Source organism: Podarcis filfolensis (assembly GCF_964270895.1).
Source record: "Podarcis filfolensis genome assembly, chromosome: 1".
NCBI lineage: Eukaryota > Metazoa > Chordata > Lepidosauria > Squamata > Lacertidae > Podarcis > Podarcis filfolensis.
The window spans coordinates 56,393,864-56,415,037 of NC_139604.1; the positions used below are offsets into that span (position 1 = coordinate 56,393,864).

Here is a 21,174-nt window from a genome sequence, read left to right on the forward strand (position 1 = left end):
CAGATTTGTCACACACAGAAGCTCTCAAGGCAGCTCACAAAATGTTATCACAATGAAAATCACATTCAGGTCTGTTGTCAGTAGGGTTAGGCAGAAATTTGATTCAGTTCACAGGTGATTCTATCTAATTCACGCTTTCTGAAGCAATATGCAAACCAAATTAGAGCCATCCTTTGAAATGGCCACTTCTCCGAATTTTGCAACAAAAATTTTCAGCCGACAAATGTGTACAAAAATGCAAATATTGGGATGAAGCATGAATAAAATGCATATGAAACAACATACAAAAATGCACTGTAAAAGAAATTGCTTTGCAAAAATGTCCATGCTAGGCAAAATTAGGTTCAAAACATGTATATTAGGAAAAATTCACACTAAAATGCTGATGAATTTTCATTGGGACTTTAAAAAAAATGCAAACAGATCTAGAAATCCAAAGAACTGAACTTATGGTCAGAAAAAAGAACAAATGAATGAAATTTTGTCTATTGAAAGATGAGAAACTGAGCGAAACCGAAATTGACAGATTTGTCCACCCCAATAACAAAATTAACATGATTTCTGTAGGGTGTAAGGATTATACTGGTGGCATTTCTTGCTCATATCCATGATTTTCCTTGATGTTTTCATTTGGCCTCTGCCTACTAGGCATCAGAGCTACTGTTGACATTTCTCCTCAGGAAAGTGGGACTGAGCAGCTGGATCTCACCCAGTGAAGGCAAGTCTTTCCATGTTGGTAGTTGCCAGGCAACAGATCCCACTGATACCTTCTGAGTCAGTTGGTTCTCACTCAGCCCATAATTAAGCCCATCTTCCCTTGCTGGATCCCTCTTCTGTGGTGTGTGTGTGTGTTTGTGTGTGTGTGTGTGAGAGAGAGAGAGAGAGAGGGGGGGGGCTACTCAGCAAGCCCATAAAAAATATGTAATAGAGAGCGAGAACAAGCAATCCTATAATTCTACAAATGCTACTCACCTCTGACTCCACCTGCAGTTTGCCTCTGGCCCTACATACTGCTTGTATGTGGCCCCCAACAGATTACCCTGTGAGAATGCAGCCCTTGAAATAAAAAGGGTTCCCTACCCTGGGCTCATGTAATTCAGACAAGCCTTCTTATAATAATGTATACCACTATGACATGTTTCATACATTCTTTTGTACACTACTTGACCTCAAAAGGTAGCTTATTAATACTTTGAATAAATGAAAATAGAAACTAGTACAGTAGCTGTCTCATATATGTCAGTAATCCTATCCTCTCCCTTCTGAAGACTGTACATATCCCATTGCTAAAACATATTACCCCCATCATTCTCAGTCTATCTCTCTCTCTTTTTTGCCTCACTTCTGGACGGCTTTCCTCAGAGAGGATGGCCTGGCTGGTGCCTCACTCTCACAACTTTCTTTTGCCAGTCAGAGAGCTTTCTTCCATTTCCCCCAGCATTCTTAAATGCCAGCTGAGTGGGTCTTCTGCTGGTTACGCTCACTTATTTTTATCTTCCCCTGCTGTTTCCATTTTGCTCTTTTAGGCTGCAATTCTATAATCATCTTCTTTGGAAGTTAGTTCCATTGACCTCAGCAGGGTGCGCTTCTGAGTAGACATCCATAGGGTTGTATTGCCAATTACATTGTGCTGGTGTTTTCGTTTCATTGCTCTGATTGCTTTTATGGTTGTTAGCCACCCTGGAAGCTGTGCTAATAGGGCTGAGAATCAGGGTTCCCGCCCCCATGAAAACATAAAGAAAACACATTTTGAAATACACGTGACCTTCAAAAGACACATTCCTGAGGCTGCCTCTCCTTTTCCCATTTCAGGGTGTCTTAATCTTTTAGGGTCGCTCAAGGTGTCCCACTCCAAAAATACTAAAATTTCCACAGTTTCAGCATTTAATATGTACCAACAAGATCCTCTTTCCAAGTAACAAGGCACTGTGAGAGGCAAAGTTGGCAGGTTCTGCTACAAATCCCATATACACTTGTAACCTGTAGACATAACAAGAAAAATAGGTACCGACCAGCTGAGATAACTATTTTCTAAAAAAAATAATTAAAAAATCCTTTCTGTAACAAGGCAAAAGACATTTAACTAAATGAAATTTAATGAGGCATTTGTAAAGACAGTCATTGCTAGGGGCTGTTAAGTGGCAAATTGAAAGATGTATAAATCAACTCAGCCATTAACTACTGTGCCTCCACAATAATCGGCTCTGGGTGGTGAGTAATTAACAAATAATCAAGAGTGACATTTCCTTTTGGGCGTCATGGGGAGGGAGGAATGCTGATGTGAATGAAGCTGCAGGGGGTGCAAGGCAGCTGCGAGGTTATAGCTGTGGTGGACGTTCTGGAGGGACTAGTCTCCAGGTGCAATAGGCAGAGCTTCTCTTTGGGTCATCATGTAGCTTGCAGTGGGAGTCAGTCATGGCTATTGCTGTTACATGTCTTGACAGACTCCTCCTGCAGTTAGCAAAGCCACTTCAGCTCCTTTGTGGACAGGCTTCTCTCTACCCCAATGCCAGCCTTGCTATTAAAACATTACACCAAGGGTGGGCAACCTGTGTGACCCCCAATCTTTCTGGATGACAGCTCTCATCATCCCTGACCATTGATGGTGCTATCTGGGACTGATAGCAGTTGAGGTTCAACAACATCTGTAGGGCTACAAATCCACCATGTCTGCCTTGAACAGACTGGAGGAACAATCACAGTGCTTCTAGGTGGAAAGATTTATCCTCCACCTCCTGCCTTTATTCCAGATTTGCCTGTCTAATCTAGATTATACATCTATAGGGGGAAGGGCAGAATGAAAGCCACAGTACCACAGGACTGCAGAACAATGTTTTTTCTGAGCGCAGAATTCTCATCTTTTGTTTCTGTCTGTGAAGACAGGCTTGAAAGTGCCTGTAGAAATCTGCCATCTGTTTCTCCAGCCTATGGATTATTTGGGTTGCCCTTTTCTGCCTGGCAGTCGTATCCTGCACTAATTTAACAAGCAAATAAAGAGGAAGAGGGGAACATCTGATATGGAAATCTCATTCCAAATTAAAAAATGGCAGTGGTTCCTCTCCTCTGTGGCTGAGTTACAACCAAGCAGCTTGATACCCGCAACAGATTGTGTTTGTGTATGACTGGGGCCATGTGTCTCCTGGCGCAAAATCCACTCTCTTGCACTGGCTCAAGCATATGGCTTGCACATTCCCCCCCCCCATGTATTTCCATTTGGATAGTACAATGGAACTGCAAGAAGCAGAAGCACATCCACTTGCCAGCACTTCTCGCAAGATTTGGAAGCCACACTGTCTGCTTCCTTACAGTGACAAGTGATTCTTAGATGGTCTTCTCAAATTACCGTAAGTTCCATTGGTTAAGGGAAACTGCCATTACTTTATTTTGACTTTGGGGGACTTCCTCACAGCAGTGGACTTGGCACTGCCAATGCATGCATGTTTTGCACAGTGTCCCCACAACATCCTCATCAAAATGCGAGAAGTCTACCATATCTGCAGAAAATCAATAAGGAACAAAAAGAAAAAAGGCAGAAATGGTAAATACGGACCATGTGTGAGAGACAGACAGGCAGAGAGAGCATTCTGATGAGTACAAGGTTGTGTGGACACTGCACAGAACTTGCATGCAGGAGCAGCACCAAGTTCACAATAAAGGACAGTGTGGCAGCCTCCTAGATCATGTCCAAAGTAATGTCAAGATAATGATTTGCTGTGGGTTGATATGTCTTCGATATCATGTCAATCCTGCAGCCCCATGCACCAATGCATTTCTGTAGTGCTGGCTGCTCTCCATTAGAGGGCAGCAGTTAAACTTCATGGGCCTTGCATGTGGTGGTTTTCTTTGTGTAGAGGACTTAGGGCAGAAGTAACTTTAAAAGTGTGGGGTGAGGTGACATACTTTTGCCTGTCTGTGGTTCCTTCTAATTTATCTGGGTAAGAGCACCAGATTAAAGGCCACAGGATGTGCTGTCCATTCAACTGGGAATGTTACTACAGGTAACAAATGGTTTGATGCAGTGCTTTTTTCTAAAAAAAATGTTTAGGGGTACTCTCATTTTGACTCAAGAAAATCACCATTTTATAGCTCAAATTGGGAAAAATAAATACAGTAAACGGACAAAAGTACAAAGATTCACAAAATGTTTAGGGGTATGCGTAACCCTGCATCCCCCCAGAAAAAAAACACTGGTTTGATGAGAGAGGGTTGTGGTTAGGGATAGACAAATCTGTCAATTTCAGTCCCCTAAGTTTCTCATTTTTCCAATCTTAAAAAATCACTTCTCCACATTTCCACAAGAATTTGTGATTGAAAAAAGTCTCATGAAAATTTGTCAGCATTTTAGTGTGAATTTCTCCTAATTAAAGATATTTTTGTATCAATTTTTGCCTAACGTACACATTTTTTGCAAGTAAATTGCTCTAATATAATATATTTTGATGTTATTTTCACTAATACATGCATTTTTGTGGACACTTTACCCTAAATTACAAATGGCTGATTTCAGAATTCAAACTCCAGTTACAAAATTGGAAAATTGCCACTTGGTCCTGCCTGGGTTAGACAGCAGCCATAAAAATGATGTGGCTTCCAATACTGTATTACTTTTTCTTTTTCAAACTATTCTCCTGTGAATACACAAGTCTCCCCTCATTAAATGGTAAAAAGCGGCTGTGACTTCAAAAGGCAGTTTGGTTTGCTCCAACCAGTCAAAAATATCTGGCCTTGCCAACCCTTCAGTGATAGCACAATGCCTCTCATTTTAAAAATATTTTGTTAATGATCCAGGGCGATCTGCAGATCTCATGGTTAGATTTTTGGACCTTCCATCTCTTCCATGACCCGTTACTGAACACCCTTTATTTCAGAACTCAGATAGATATATTTTCAGGAAATGGGAAAGTGGTGATTTAAACGAGGCCAGCACTTCTGAAGGGTGATGTGATTCAAACCAAATTAAAAGATGTTCCATTTCATCAGATACATATCCATCAGTCTATCAATCAATCTCTTCATTATGGTCAGTGACCAATATTCATACATATCTATCATACTTTCTACTTAATAACTCACCCTGAGATCAAAAGTCATGCTACTAGATCTTCTTTTGAATTCAAAAGAAGCTTTACAAAATGCTTGCTCAGACTCCTACAGGTTTTAATTATGGATTGAAAAAGTTTTGGGAAGGTGATACAGGGATGCCTATATCTGATGAGGAATGGCAGGCAATCTGGGTTGCTCTGCTTCTTTGGTTAGATTCAGCTAGGGTCAAGGAAAGCACTATTAAACCTACCCATCCTTGGCACTTCTATCTACAGCGGCTTAGCAGGATATTGAGTAGCAGATATAACAGCTGCTGGAGAGAATGCAGGTCCACCAGCTTTTTAAAATTACATGCAGTGGTCTTGCTCCAAAGTTGCTTTATTTGGGTGAAGTTTTTCAGGAAATGGAACATATAGCTAAACAAAAACTTTCACCTGACACCAGGCTTGCTCTCCTTTCTGTTTTTGATGCCGATGTTGAAACATTGCTTCGTAAAGACTTAGATATATATCCCATCATAGCAGCTAGACTGACGATTGCCAAGTACCGGAGAACCCTGGCTGGAAACTTGTTATGGGATTGGACTATCCAAACTTGGATCTTGGCATTAATGGAAAATTTGACCCATAAGCTGTGTATGCAAATAAATCTGATACACATCTGACAAATTCTATATCATTTGGTCCAGTTTTATTATATATGCTACAACGAAAGAACATGGTATCTGCCTGTCTGGCACACAGGGACATATGTGAGAAAGCACTTTGGGATGATTTGTCTATCGCTAGCTGGTTTGACCAGGGAGCAGGAAGGTGGTGATTGGGGATTTGTTTCTTGCTCTGTATTTTAAAAAATCAATATCTTAATTTTGAAAGGAATAAAAACCAAAACACTATTCTTTCACATGTCAGGCATCTAGAGGGAGGAGGAACATGAAGGTCCTGGAGCCAAAATAACAAGACAACTCCAGTAGCATCTACTTATGAGACAAAGAATGATGTGTATAACTATCAGGACCTTGGTTCTTTGTGTGTGTCCTCTGGCCATGAAGAGGGACATCCTAATGCTGGTGGCCTGTGGTATCTTACACTCCAGTATTATTTCACATGGGTTTCATTTTGCTTTCCTGCCCCCTCCCCACCCCCAATACCATTTTCTCACATTGCTGCACTTTTTAGTCTGCTTGAGTTGCCACCAGGACTAAGAGTGCACTGACAGTTTCCTGACGATTGAAACCACAAGCAAACGAAATAAACTACTGTATGGAAACTAATCACAACGTCAGGAGGAGAATGAAATGAAGAGCATGCTGGGCCTTTTCCTCTCCCCAGCTCTGAAGATCGTTGCTGTTCAGTGCACCCTCATGCACGATGGACCTGATGGATGTGCTGCTAATGACCCTTTCCTTAATGGCGATCAGAAAAGGTACCTCTCTCGATTTCTCGCTTGGTTCTGTATTTTCATTTCTGTCCATGCTGGCTCTCTCTGGCTCTGTTCAGCTTTCTCTGAAAGTCCTTTAGATGTGATGACAGCTCAGTGCACCTCTCCATCTGCCATCCACAACGGTCCTTTCATTTTGCCCGGCTTTCTGCGGTAGATGAATATTCATCTGGTGCTGCCTTCTTTGAGGCCAATACCAGTTTGCAGCACCTGAGGCTTTCAGGTGCCCACGTATCTGTTTTCTTTGCTCTGCTCTCAAGTCAAGAAGAGACCATTCATTTGTGATCCCACTTCCTGCTGGCGAAAAGCAGTGGAGGGGAATTTGGTTAATACCCATACCCAAAAGGATGGGAAAAGAAAATAATTTTCACCCTCATTACTCACATCTCTAAAACGGACATCAAATGACAATGAATGTCAGCCTCTTTGAGATGTGAAGTTGACATATCAGACCAAGTGGCCTACAGATGACAGGTCTCCTGTTCTGGTCCTGGACCAACAGCAGTGTCCTCATTATTCAGAAACCAATCTGGCATTTTATGCCCACTTGTTCTCACTATTTTTCCAAATATGGGGAAACATTGGGGGGGGGCGTTATGCCTGCTGTAATTTGAAAAGGCGGCACCTTTCCATTTATTCCCAAGATGTCCATCTGAACTCATAAGGCCACTTTCAGCTCAGTAGAAACAGATGAATACAAGAATCTGTCCTGAATTCCTCCTTCTCTCAGCATAGGAGCTGTTTGCCTTTTTTTGAAAATTTAGCTCATGAATTTAGCTTCACGTCTCCAATTATCACTGCCTGAATCACGAAGGAGGGAATTGACTAGAGATTTCTTACGAATTTAAGAGCCCTGCTGGGTTAAGCATCCACCTAGTCTAGCACCTTGTACCAAGGGTGGCTGGCCACAACTTGACCACTTCTCTTCTCACCCCAAACATTATATCATGTATAAACAAGTAGTTGTGGATTCCCAAGCCAATACAGACCCCTGAGGAACACCTCTGCTTACTTCCCTCCATTGTAAGGCCTGTTATTTTAGTCCTACTTTTTGCTGCCTTTTTTCAGCCTGTTACCAATATATAAGGGGATCTAAATTCTTGCCCCGTAATTGCTAAATTTCCTAGTCTACATTGCTTAATAAATACTATCCAGCTTTGCATGTAAAGTGAACCCAATATGAAGATTAAAAGGCAAAAGCCTATTGGAAAAAGCGGGGCAGGAATGGACATAAAAGTAGTCCAAGGAGAACACTGTGCTGTTCAAAAATAATAATAATAAAAATCATATATGCATATTACTAGCCTGGTTAAACCAGATGTGATGAAGCTGTGGTCCTCCATACATTCTTGGACTTCAACTCCCATGAGCTCCAGCCAATGTGGCCAATGGTTAGAGATGTTTTAGTAGTCCAGTAACATCTGGAAGGCCACACCATCCCCACTCCTGGCTTAGACCATCATATTAACAGAATTAAGTACTGCATCACTTTAGTACCATTTATATAAATAACACAGGAGGCAACAGTGGACAGGGCCTTCTCTTTGTTTGTACCCTGCTTATAGAATAAATTCCTCAGTGACAGTCATGCAAGCCAATCTTGTAGTCCTTTAATTCTTATTCTCCCGAGCCTTTGGTGGCTGATGCAGAACCAGCCCTAACATTAGGTAGGGTGAAGTAGCTGGCTCAGGCAGCTGATTTTGAGTGTCATGAAAAGGTTATTATTGTTACTTTTTGACCATCAGAGGAAAAACCTATGAGATTTTCTGCCTGCATTGTTTGAAATAAAGCGCCCAAATTACTCAGCTAATTTTGGGCACTCTGCACCTTAAAAGTGGGGAAAGCGATATTGCACCATTATTTATTCTGCCTCAGGGAGCAAAATGTCTTGGACTGTTGCTGGACTTATTGCTAGCACTGTAATTATTGCTAGCACTGTTCTTTTAACTGTTTTATTGGATTTTGGGTTTTGATGTTGTGTTGTATTGATTGATTGTTTTTAGCTTACTGTTAGCCTCCTTAGACTCTATTGATGGATGCCTGTATGGGGGGCAGTGGGGAGACAGTAATTATTTGAAACAGCATTAGCCATTGTGAACACCCAACCAGGGTGCAGTCATTATTACAAATTCATTAATCCAGAATAGAAGGAAAATTTTGATCACACCTCTGCTTGGCTTTGAGAGCTCTTTTTCAAGAAAGGGACCAACACCGTTTCTGTCTTGTTCAATATGTACTACTTTATATGCTGCCTGTATAAATGTATGAATGAATATAGGTCTTTTCTAGACAACCTGTTTATTGAGCATACGTCTTGATTTGTTTGCACAAAGCTTGTGCAGAAGTAAAACCATGTTGCCTGTTTATGAAGCATTCATTCTGGTTTATTTGTGGGGAGCTTATACAACATTGCCTCAAGCAATTGTTATCCTCCACTTTCTGTGCCATTTTCCCACCACTTTCCTCATTGCAGAAAAATCCAGTTGCGGGGCGGGGTGGGGGGGTGGGGGGAGTTTGTTGAGCAAAAGTACCAAACCAACTTGGATTGCACAACCTGAAGTTGTTGGTATGTGAGTGAATCCCAACTAATGCAGGTCTCCCATTTTACAGTGACTGAAAACCTGGTCTTGAGTGATTTTTTAAATGCAGGCCTGAACAACTTATGACCCATCAAGTCAACTGCAGTGTAACAGTCATGTATTTTGTCCTGCCAGACACTTGACTGTGTCTGTTGTTCAGGCAAGCAGCAGAACCCAAAACGCCTGTACTGTCCCTAGTGGGCTTCCATACATGACTGAAGGACTTGACCTTGTTTCATGTCCAAGGCACACCTTTCTCCTAACACCTGTCTCACCTGAGAGCTGATTAAGGCTGACGGCCAAACTTGGAAGCAGGTCCCGGAATTTCTAAATTGTAATAATGGCTGGGTGGATTCTCATTGGAATCTTAGAGTGCAGGGAGGGGAGATTTAGCTCTTCCCACCGCAGCCATGATCCCAACAGAAATCTAATTGGGACCAATTAAAGTGTGTTTTCTAAGGCAAATAGCAGCATGAAAGGTAGTTTTTGTCAGGAACACGGGTGAGGAGGGAAGGATTAAATTCTCCCTTTACATTGCAATCTGAATGAAATTTGCCCCCCCCCATGTCTATTACTACAAATTTTAAACTACTCTGATGCATTTTATTTATTTATCTTGTAAAATTCTATGTACCGTTTGATTGTTTAAAAATACATTAAAGCGGTTTACAAAAAATGAAGCATTTTCTAGTGTCCTGTCTAGTTTGACCCATACAGAAACTTCTGCAGTACAGACTAGATCCATCTTTGAAATGGTAAGTGCAACATCGTGCACAAGTCTTTGGGAATATTTCTCTTGATTGGGGCCACATAAGAGAAAGGGCAGGGAAATGAAAAATCCCTCCTGCAACATAAACTACAAGGGCATGTTGATCAATGCAGTAAGAAAGTAGATAAATTTTCCAATACATAAATGGGTTTTTTAATCTCCAGGATTGTAAATACAATCATTTCTACCAATACAAAACTCATGTTTTAATTTAATATACTTGCTTAATTTTATTACTCACTGTCTTTTGACAACATTCCTTGCTTGAGCCTCCATCTCCATCTCCTTTTAAATGAGCATTTAAATTAACACTATAATAAAATCCATAACTGAACCTAGTTGCAGGCTTGTGTGTAGCGTTGGGGGTTGGTGATGAATCCTGAATTGTTCTAAAATAAGTTCCTTGGGAAATGATGGGCCAGATTCAATTGCAACAGGGGTAAATAATCCCAGCTTCCTTGAAATTTGTTTAAACACCCACCAAGCCAATGATCTGACCATTGTCTTTTGTTTCTTGGAGCTCTGGCTAATTAGCTGAGACTTATTTACTTTTTGTGTTTTCAGTTCAGTTCAGTTCAGTTCAGTGCCCCTGCTTTATGCCCACACAAAATAGACAATTGAGTTAAATGTACAAATATACTTCACGTTTTAAAAATAAGCAGCAATTGGAGGGGGAGACAGCGGTCAGGATCGGGACCTCTCAGTGTGGTGAAGAAGTTGATTATGCTATGATCCTGGTGAAAATCACTAATCCAAAACTGCTGTATGCATGGGGACATTTTTATTGCATGGGTCTGATTCTTCTCCCCGACTTTTTATGGTTGCTGTTTGTTTGTTTGTTTGTTTATAAAAAAACAACAGAGGAGAGAATGTGCTCATACGTTTCCCATACTGACTAGTTTGGCCCTGAATAAAATGGTCAACATATGCAGAATGCACAGCAGGTCCTGCTCAAGATATTTTACTGCCTCAGGCAAAGGACAAGATGGCACCCTCTCATCCCATATATAAAATCCAATTGGGCTGGCAGTTTTATCTTACTTCAGCACTGGTGATAGTACATTGTTTTCTACACAGCACCTGGAGGTAGCAGGTTAGCAGACTCAGGGGAATGGTGAGGGCTGGAGCCATACGCCCCTCCTCTACAATTGCTATCTGAGGCAGCTGCCTCTCTCTGCCTCATGGTAGGGCTGGGCCCTGGTACCAGTAGCGGAATACCTGCTTTCTACTATCTCTGTTAACATTCTTGTCCAGTTATTCCTGGCAAGAAGGTTAGTCGTTTCTTCTTTGATGAAGGCCATCAAATCATTTATCGTTTTGTCGATTTATGCGAGATGAGGCCATGGCCCGACGCAAGTCACAGGGGACACCCTTACCTATATAAGCTTCCTACATGGGTCTGGTCACTTTTAAATGCACTTAACATATATGTGCATTATCACATAGTAATTATATCTAAGAGTGATCAGTGGCCTAGGTGTGTCTGCCACTAGAGTACTATGAAAGACCATATGAAAAGCTCTGCTAGATCAAGCCAAAGGCCCATCAAGTCCACCAGCCTGTTCTCAACGCAGCCAGCTAGATGCTTATGGGAAGCCCACAAGCAGCATCTGAGTTTACCAGCACACTCTCCACTTGTGATTCCCAGCAGCTGATATTCAGAGGCATTCTGCCTCTGACAGTGGGGGTAAGATATAGTCATCACAGCTATTTAGCCATTGGGAGCCTTCTACTCCACAAATTTGTCCAGTCCTCTTTGAAAGCTATCTAAGTTGGTGGCCATCACTACATCTTGTCGGAGTGAATTCGGTAGCTGAAGTGCACTCTTTGAAAAAGTACTTTGTTTTCTCTGTCCTGAGTCTTTCAAAATTCAGCATCACTGGGCTTTAGTATTACGAGGGTGAGAGAAAAACACCTCTGTAGCCAATCTTATAGTCCTCTATCATTTGTCCTAAACTAAAAAAGTTCCAAATGTTGTAATCTCCCCTCAAAGGGGAGCTTCTGCAACTCATTGATTATTCTGGTTGCCCTTTTAAAAAAAACCTTTTCTGTCTCTAAAAATATCCTTTTTGAGGCGAGGCGAAGACCAGAACTGCACACAGCCTTCTACCTATGGTCTCACCATCGATGAGTGATGACATTAGACACGAATAGGTCAGTGCTCATGTTAAGTACATGTAAATGTACCTTGTGCCTCTGTAAAGCTTGCGCAGGTAGGGACTTCATGTGTGGCCTTCATTTTGCTGCCTGAGCAAAATAACAACATGGCTCCCTCCTCCCACATTCCATGTACAGAAGTGAGCTGCACAGGCCATTGAATGTAGTTTCAACACCGGTGATGAGGCAATGTCCTCCACTGTACTTGAAGGTGGCAGGCTGCCTTATGGGGTCTGCTATGTGGCACACCTCCAAAACATACTCCCTGCCTTCTGGCACCTGTCGCCTGATGTGGTCACTTCACTTTGCTTAATGGTAAGGGCAGCCCTGATACCACTAAATGAGGTGGCAGAACCCTGAGATGGCAGAATGGGATACTCCACTACAAGTGGAGGATCATACATGTTCATGTCAGACCCTCCAAGTATCCCTATGTTCCAGGGGCAGTCCCGGATTTACAGAAGCCGTACCGGTTTCTGATATGATCCTGGAATGTCCCGCTTTTCCTTAGGACATCCCTATTCTCATCAGAGAAATGTTGGAGGATATGGAGCCAAGGAGATAAGTAATTATACAACCTTTAGAAGATATCTGAAGGCAGCCCTGTATAGGGAAGTTTTTAAAAAAATGTTTAATGTTTTATTACGTTTTTATGTATGTTGGAAGCTGCTCAGAGTGGCTGGGGCAACCCAGTCAGATGGACAGGGGATTATTATTATTACTATTACTATTACTATTACTATTATTGAAGAAGAAGAATAGAACATCCCTATTTTCATCGGAGAATGTTGGAGGATATGTAATATGTCCAGAAACTCACCACAAGTAGAAAGCTAGCAAAGCAGGGCCAAGGCTAGGCTTGAAATATTCTCTCTTTTCGACTTTCAATAGTTTTTTTTACATGGCAGAGCAACAGAAAAAAGGCATCCCTTCCCCGCCATCTGAACTGGCACAGTACATTTTATCCTCCTTGCCTGTGTAGTCCAGGAGCCGAGAGATTCAAATAGATCAGGAGCATTTTGAAACGGCAGACAATTGCCATCCCTGATGCTTTGTTTCAAGGTTCCTGTCTCACATTTACCGGTTTGGTTTTGTACAGCTAAGTAAGCAGCAGTCAAGCTCCGCCAGTTTAGATCAGCCAGGGGCCTGACCTCTGGCCATATGATTCATTCTTTGGTGGATTATGGAAATCAGGCTTTTCTAAGGACGTGCAGCCAATGCTTTTGGGATGGCAGTAAACCTTTGCTAGGAACAAGTTTCAGTCAGGGTGAACAAGATAATAGTATTTCCCTCCTCCTGGTGTGCCAGGAATCTTGCCCTCTGGCTGATCTGTAGCACATCAGTGAAAAGGGATTTGCAGATGAGCTGTAATAGGTTCCAAATGCTGTGAGTTTATCTTGATAGGAGCGGCGTGGCTGGCAGCTTCTGTTCATGTAAGGCCATATGGGATCAGATCTTACTTTGTGGTTGCGATTTCGCTTTTGAAAATACGAGGCAGGTAAATCGGTACGATTTAACCTAAAAGAACATGATTATGTTCCTATCATAGTGGAAGCAGTCTGGTTTTATTCAGTGGGATAAATCTTCAGAAATGGGAACTGGGGTAATTAATTCAGACCATGTGATGCTAGATGATAAACATCGAAGCGCTTCAGGGCTGGGGAGAATCCATACTATGCTGAGGCCATTTACTTCGTGTTCTGAAAAGATGCTGCTTTTATGTTGAAAGAAAGCTGATAGGCTATAGCAGAGATACAGTCAGGTTAGAATGAAAGAGTGAGAGACTAAAATGGCATAAACACCGCAGGGTACAGCCTTCCAGGGGAGGAGGTGGGGAGAGAGACAAAAATGTTTAGCCTAAAATAACCCAGTTGTAACAATGAGTTCTCTTAGACTGTAGGAAAGCAGGAATGGTGCCCTGTTGCTTGGACTTAAGTGGCTTATACAGAATAATACCCGAGTGTGCAGCGGACGGGCAGACACAGTGACCTGATTTCTGAAGCCAAGCCCTCCTTTTGGTGCAAACAATTGCAGGCAGTACTCACTGCTGGAGAAACTGAAGCAGCTGCCTGGAAGGTTGTCTGTCGGCCAATGTGCCTGTATCACCCAATATATCAGAGGCTGTTTTTATCGCCAGGTGCTTTGAGTTATTCAGTTTAATATGCTTCACTCTCATTTTTCAAGTACCTTTGTGTTTGGATTCCTGACCTTAGACTTTGGATCCATCAGACCTTTGGTGTCTGACCTTTCCCCTGATCTGGGCAATGAGAGAAGGCTTTAAGTGTCATCATTCTTAATCAGACCAAGAGTTCCTTGAGTAGACATCCTGACTCTCCTTGATTTGACTGTTTCAGAGCTGACTACTTGTTTTATTTACAACAGCTAAAGATCTAATCTACTAACCCCAAAGGGGTAACACCCTCCCAAGCTGATATTTTGCTGATGGGATTTGATCCATTTTAACATTTTGTTACCCTCCAGCAGCATCCTGCTCCTGTATCACCCAAGGATGGTTCTTCGGAAAACAGAAGAAAGAGGCCTTCATTCTGGCCTAGGATGTTCAAGAACAAGACACACCAAAACAGAAAGTGTTATTTTTCCTCCCTGCCTTGTCCGCCTGCAGTTTATTTTTGCAGCAGAGGAAGTTTAGATGACACCCATTACTAAAATAGATGGTTAATAAGAAGAGAAATTGGTGGATAAGTGACCAAGAATGATGAAAGCCTTTTCCTTTCAGTGTCAGCTGTTGCTCAGGCCAGACAAAAAGCCCAAACATTGTACAAGACTGGATCTTTCAGACTTGATGGTCCAGTGTCTGACCCACTGGGGTTGATGTTGTGTTTTCATGGTTTCTTGAAGCACTTTCTCCATTTGCTAGGACTTTTTTCTTGAGTGATGGCTATCTTTTATTTAATTCATTTTATTTTTAAACTCATTGTATGTATTATTTAAAATATTCAGTTAATAGATGCTGATATTTCATTGAGAAAGAGCAACCACATTGTTATGCTGTCCGAGATGAAAATGAAAAGAAGTTCATCTTACCTGGAAGTAGCTAATTCTTTGCTGTCCATTATGATGTCTGACCAAATGTGCCAATTTTGAAGTTTCTGAGGGCCAAAACAGATTAAATCTGAATAAATAAACTGAATAAATAAATCAGGAGATCGGACATGGATTTAATCTGTTTAGTTACCTTAAATGCCCTGCCAGGGCTATTTTTCCTAAATCTAAACCACACACATAGCTGCTCTTAGACCTAGAGGTACCGGTACTTATATTTCCCCCCTGCAGTTAATAGTCAATATGAGGGGGGCGGGGTGTTAAATCAGAAAAATGCCATGGATAGTGTTTAACCGCTAAATAAAAGGACACATTCTACTCATGTAAAAACAGGCTGATTCCCGGACCATCCGCGGGCCAGATTGAGAAGGCGATTAGGTTGCCTACCCCTGATCTAGTTTGTTCTTAACTACCCATAAGGGGGCTAGGTTGTGCATCCAAATATTGTTCTGATTTTTGGATCACTATCTGGAGAGTTGAATGGCACCCACGATTACAGAAGCTAGTTGTTCCTATATATGAAAGCTTGAAAGATTATGTCTTTCAAACTGGAACAAACATAAAACGAGTGACTATTCTTATAATGATAAGAGTAGATTTCCCTTGCAACATCCAACTCCAAATTGTGTTAGGAAAAGCATTTTTATAACATAAAATTATTTTAATATTCTGAATTAAATAACTCCCCAATATGTGTGCTTCCTAATAAAGCTTTTCTTTTATCTATTTCATGCAAAAAGTGTTGTGGTGGGAAAAATAGAAGAGAGGGGGGCTTTGATTCATTGGTTAGAGTTTTTGTTTTAAAACATAATTACAAGCAGAGGGAGGGAAATCACGAATTTCAGGCAGCAATCCTCTTCACACTTACCCGGGAGTATGGTCCATTGAAGTCAGTGGGTTCTTACTTCTGAGCAGAAATGTATTGGATTACACTGTAAAAAGGCTTTGATGCTCCCAGTAACATTCTATTCTTATGGTATTCATGCCAATTAAAGTTTGTACTATAAAGCATGGATGCAAATGAGGGGATTATGGAGCTTAAAATGATTCTGTTTGTCTTGAGTTCACACTGCTAGCCAAAGAATTGGTTTATCTGTAATGGAGGCTAATCTGTTCTTATTCAGCATTCATGGTGGAGCTTGCAATGGAATAGCTGTCCAGTCTTCTGCTCTCATTTTGAAAATATATTAATGAAAATATTCAGAGTTGTAATTACTTACTTACATACATACACACACACACACACACACGCACACACACTATATATATATCTGCCCCACCAGTATAAATTATTTTAGACAAATAATTCCAAAAAATTCTGTCAGATAAATATTGGTATAGTATTCATTGAGAACTTAATTTTGAGGCAACATTTATTTTAATTATAGTGATCCTCCCTAACCACCTGTGGTTTTTCTTTTGGTTTGTGAGCTTTTTTATTGTTTTATTTACTCAGCTTATATCGTTCACTAACAAGTCTGCATATATTTTTAGTCCTAAGTATTTTATGAGAATAAATTTCAAAGGAATGAATAAAAATTGCAATTTTGTTTACATGGATATGTATGGTGAGCAGATATAGTTAATGCCCAATAATCTCTATTTCTGCTCATTGATTTTGTGCCCTGGGTGATGAAGGCTGTAACTAGGGATAATCTGAAGGGTTTTGTGAAGAGATACAACCGGATCAGAGATGGAATAGCCGCATTATCAGCGTATAAAGAGATTACATTTTATTATATCCCCTGCTCCTGTCTAATTGTGATAGACATTGACTTTAATGGGAGCATGAAGGTTAATGGAACATCCTCAGCCATTTTGCTTACTGCTTTGTCACCGAAAACAATTTGAATAATTCTAGCTCAGTGAACATCAGTGAAAATTGCAAATCAAATAAGTACATGCATTGCCAAGTAAGAGGGCATAGATGTGTGTAGAATTTGCATATGCTAATTTATGTGCATCAATGCAAATTTAGAAAGAATTATAGTAATTTAAATAGAAGGACAATGCGTCTCACCATAGTGGGGAAGGCTATGTTCAAGTGACCTGTGAGTGCCTGCTCAGTCTGTTGCCCAGGTGCTGACTGGGGATGAGCAAGTACCATCCTACCCCCTGCCCCCTGCTCTCCTTTCTTATGACTGATTATCATTAAAACAGACTTGGACTCAACAGCCCTTTAAATAGTGGTTACCTTGAAATAGATTAGTATCCTCTGTATAGTAGAATACTATCTTCTCTATTTGTAAAGTGGTAGTCTTATGTGAACATACCTTGGAAAAAGTAGTAGGGAAGGCTCTCGGTAAGAATTTACAGGATTGGGCTGCACACCAGATCCTACGATAGTCCCTTGCTGATAATTTACCTTAGGCTACAATCCTAAGCGCACTTGGCTCAAGAGAAAGCCACATTAGATACAAACATTAAGACTCAATGTCCAAATAACAACGGACAGAATTACCGTGTTATAATCTATTCAAATGCTTTATATGCGTCTCAAATAAAATAAATGTTGATCTTTTTTAGCTATTCTTGATTTTACTCCAGTATTTAATTATTCTTCTGCTGCCCAGGTTGTCAGTGTGGTGCTCTCCAGAAGTTATTGGTCAATGGGAATAGGTGCCCAGCAATAACCTGGGATAGCTCAGTCGGTAGAGCAAAAGACTCTTGAACTCAGGGCCATGAGTTTGAGCCCCATGTTGGGCAAAAGATTTCTGCATTACAGGGGGTTGGGCTATATGACCCTCATGGTCCCTTCCAACTCTATGATTCTATCACAAGAAATGGAAGTGGAAAAATCCTGAAGGCTGGACCCCTCCCAAAATTGATTGTCAGAAGGAAATCCGTCCCCTCTCCTCCCTCAGAAAACTATTTTGGTCCACATTGATATGATTTATTATTTATTTGTTGCGTTTCCATTGCACCTTTGCTGCAAGGAGCTCAAGGAGGCATACATGGCTCTCCCTCTCCTCATTTTGTCCTCACAACAGCACTGTGGTAGGAAGGCTATGAGACAGTGACAGGCTCAAAGCCAACCAGTGAACTCCGCGGGTGGGTGGGAATTTGAACCTTAGTCTCCTAGGCAGACATTCAAACCATTACCCCACAGTGGTGCAAGGAAGTGATCAGTCAAGAGATACCAAGTTAATTCTGAAAGTATTTTTGAGTCACTATTTCACTGAGAGCTTGGTCTATAATAATCTGGGACCAAAACTGCATAAGAGATTTGTTGGATTAGCAAATTTCACCTGTTTTCAATAAGGCTATCCAAATGCCTCTGGAAGCCTACAAACAGTATGTAAATTCAACTGGGAGCTGATCTTTAATATAACGATCATACAGCATTTGTACAAAGCTGACAATTTTTCATTAATTCCACAGATTGCATTTTGTGTGTGTGGTACATTTCATCAATGTTTCCTTACTACATAAATTAGAGAGTAACACGTTTGTGCAATTGGTTCAATGTCTGAGGTGCCGCACCATGTGCTCCCATCAAGTTCAGTGGGTCTCCACTAGGAGCAGGGACTTTTGACCTTAAGACACTCCCTCCCTACGACACTACGTGGCCCAGGCAAGAAAGTCTTCAGACTCCAGGTTAAAACTTAGTGCTTGAAGGAGGCTTTGTGGTCAATGAATCCTGCCTTTGCCTCTGTACACACCAAACATTTAAAGCACGTAACTTCCTCCGAAGTGTCCTGGGAACTATAATTTGATAAGGGTGCTGGGAATTGTAGCACTGTGAGTGGTACAATGTAGCAATGTGCTTTAGCTGTATGGTGTGTACACTTACCGATTTGTTCCTGCTTTCTTGTGTTTTTTTGCTGCTTTGATTACAGAATACTGATTTGCATCTTTCTGTTTCTGCAGATGTGCAGTTTGGGTTTTGTTGTGTGAATTTGATTGTTTCCTTGTTTGTGGTGAGTTAGTTGCAAGCTGCTATGAATCATTTTAGAAGAGCGGGATTAGTATTATTTTTAAAAGAAGACATAAAATAAGGAGAGAATAATAAAAGGTTTCCTTCCTTCCTATCCTGTTGTTTCCTTCAGTGTTTGACAGCACGTATCTAGCAAAGGTGCATATATAGCACATCTCTCATTATCTGAAGCTCAATTATCCAATCTACTTGCTTTGAATCAATTGACAGGGGAATAGCAATAGTTGGTGATGTGACAAAAGGGGTACAGCATCTCTTCAGTGGTATATGTCTGCAGCAGATCAGTCCCGCTGATTTTTTCACCATTTGTGCATTTCCGACTCATTTTTAATGATGATTTTGTAAAACGTTCTTGATACTGAACATGCCCAATTAAGTGATCTCCCAGGAAACCAACATCCTCTGCTAATACACCTGCTGAGCAGAGAGTAGGGTGGGCTTTATTTCTCCATTGACTTTGTATCTGACTTTCTATCATTTAAAAAAAAAATATTATTGGATTTTATTTTGCAGTGAAAAAAATCAGGGTTTTTTCTCGGCCAGAACTTGCCGGAACTCAGTCACGGCACCTCTCAGGTGGGTGCCATTGCTATTCTAAGAGAACGAGTGAGGCATTCATGGTGAGTTCTGGCGTCTCTTTCTCTAGAAAAACAGCACTGAAAAAATAATAAAGAAACAATAAAAAAAATCAATAACACAAGAAAAACAAGTCCAATTCACTGCTTCTTACAGCAGATATATTTAAAAACAGGGATTTCTATGGCAGTATGGAGTATCACTATCTCCTTTTTTTGCTGACCATGACAGCTATTTTGTTCTGGTGTCCATGGCGCTTTTCTGAATATTTGGGTATCGGCACCTCATTTTCTACCCCAGAAAGCATTGTATAAAAATACTGTTCTGCCTAGCTCCATTGGTTAGGGCATGGTGCTGATAATGCCAAGGCTGCAAGTTCAATCCCCCTATGGGGCAGCTGCATATTCCTACATTGTAGGGGGCTGGACCAGATGATCTTTGGGATGATTTCCAAGGCTACAATTCTATGAGCTATATCCCAGATTTCATGCACTAATAATAACAGCATATCAGAAAAGACAGTCGAGGTCACATTTCAGAATAAGCTATACTCAAATGCTGATGAATTTTCATGAAGACTTTTTAATTAAAAAAAAATAAACTCCTGTAGAAATGTGGAGAAGTGAGCTTTAGATTGGAAAAATGAGAAACTGAAATGGCCATATTTGCCCATTTCCCTCCTTAGAAGCAAGTCTTGGTCATCGAAGCCCCCTGCAATTTTAAATAGACATTGCCTTCTTGCAACTTGTGCCTCTGATTGCTTCCTGTTGGGCATAGCATGGCGTCAGTGATGAACTGCCCAGACACTACTAGAGGAGCGACCATGTCAGTCATATCAGTGGTCCTTATGTGATCAGAGACATTTGAGCTGAAAGTGCTTAAGATGCATATGGAACAGAAGCACTTGTCCTGCAGTCTGGGATACGGGATGCAGGATGCAGGTCCTTCCTACAGTGGTATTTTGGACCACTGGGATAGAGCTGATACTTGTGTGTAGAAGCATATTCCATTATGTGGATTGGCCTCCTTGAATCTAGGCGATTGGCATTGCTACTGTACAGTTTCAGTTCATCTTAGTGGAGTTTGCATGGACAGAAAGACGTGTGGGATGATTCACACAAAGATCTGTGTAATCAGCAGTGGTTGAGCTCCTTGTTTGCAACAGGAGCTACTGATTCAAACAGGTTATGGTACATTATAAATTCATAAAACTGACCTGTGTTCTGAAAAAATATTGCTCTTATTTCTTATTCTGTCTATGCAGCATTGAAGCAAAATCCACCATCAGCCGATCCATACATATATTAATATTCTATAAGAATGTCACTCAGTTCATGTCAGTCATTTTAAACACTCTTCAGGTCATTTGGGGGGGGGGCTATGAGTTCAGCAGTTAACCACATAGAAAATTAATTCCCATTGTGACCTAGAGTGGTTTGATTACTATGCAAGAGTGGTGGCACCTGGATAGTTGGATTTGTTATTCACACAGATAGGGGGTAAAACCTGCCATAAGCTTAGAATCAAATGACCTGTCCTTGTGAAATTTGGTCTACGGCTGGCTCCTAGCATGCTTCATTAGTATAAGTTTAAAGTAAAAGACATTGACA

The 21,174-nt window shown here is 41.0% G+C and overlaps 1 protein-coding gene across 3 annotated transcripts in view; it reads left to right on the plus strand.

Moving 5' to 3' along the window:
- The first annotated feature begins 5,731 nt into the window (after positions 1-5,731).
- CD6 (CD6 molecule) overlaps positions 5,732-21,174 on the plus strand; it is a 38,447-nt gene continuing 23,004 nt past the window's right edge. For all 3 annotated transcript variants that reach the window (XM_083575047.1, XM_083575048.1, XM_083575049.1), the window contains exon 1: positions 5,732-6,468. In XM_083575047.1, the coding sequence (XP_083431173.1) occupies positions 6,414-6,468 (55 nt within the window). In that variant the 5' untranslated portion in view covers positions 5,732-6,413. The remainder of the gene's footprint in view (positions 6,469-21,174) is intronic.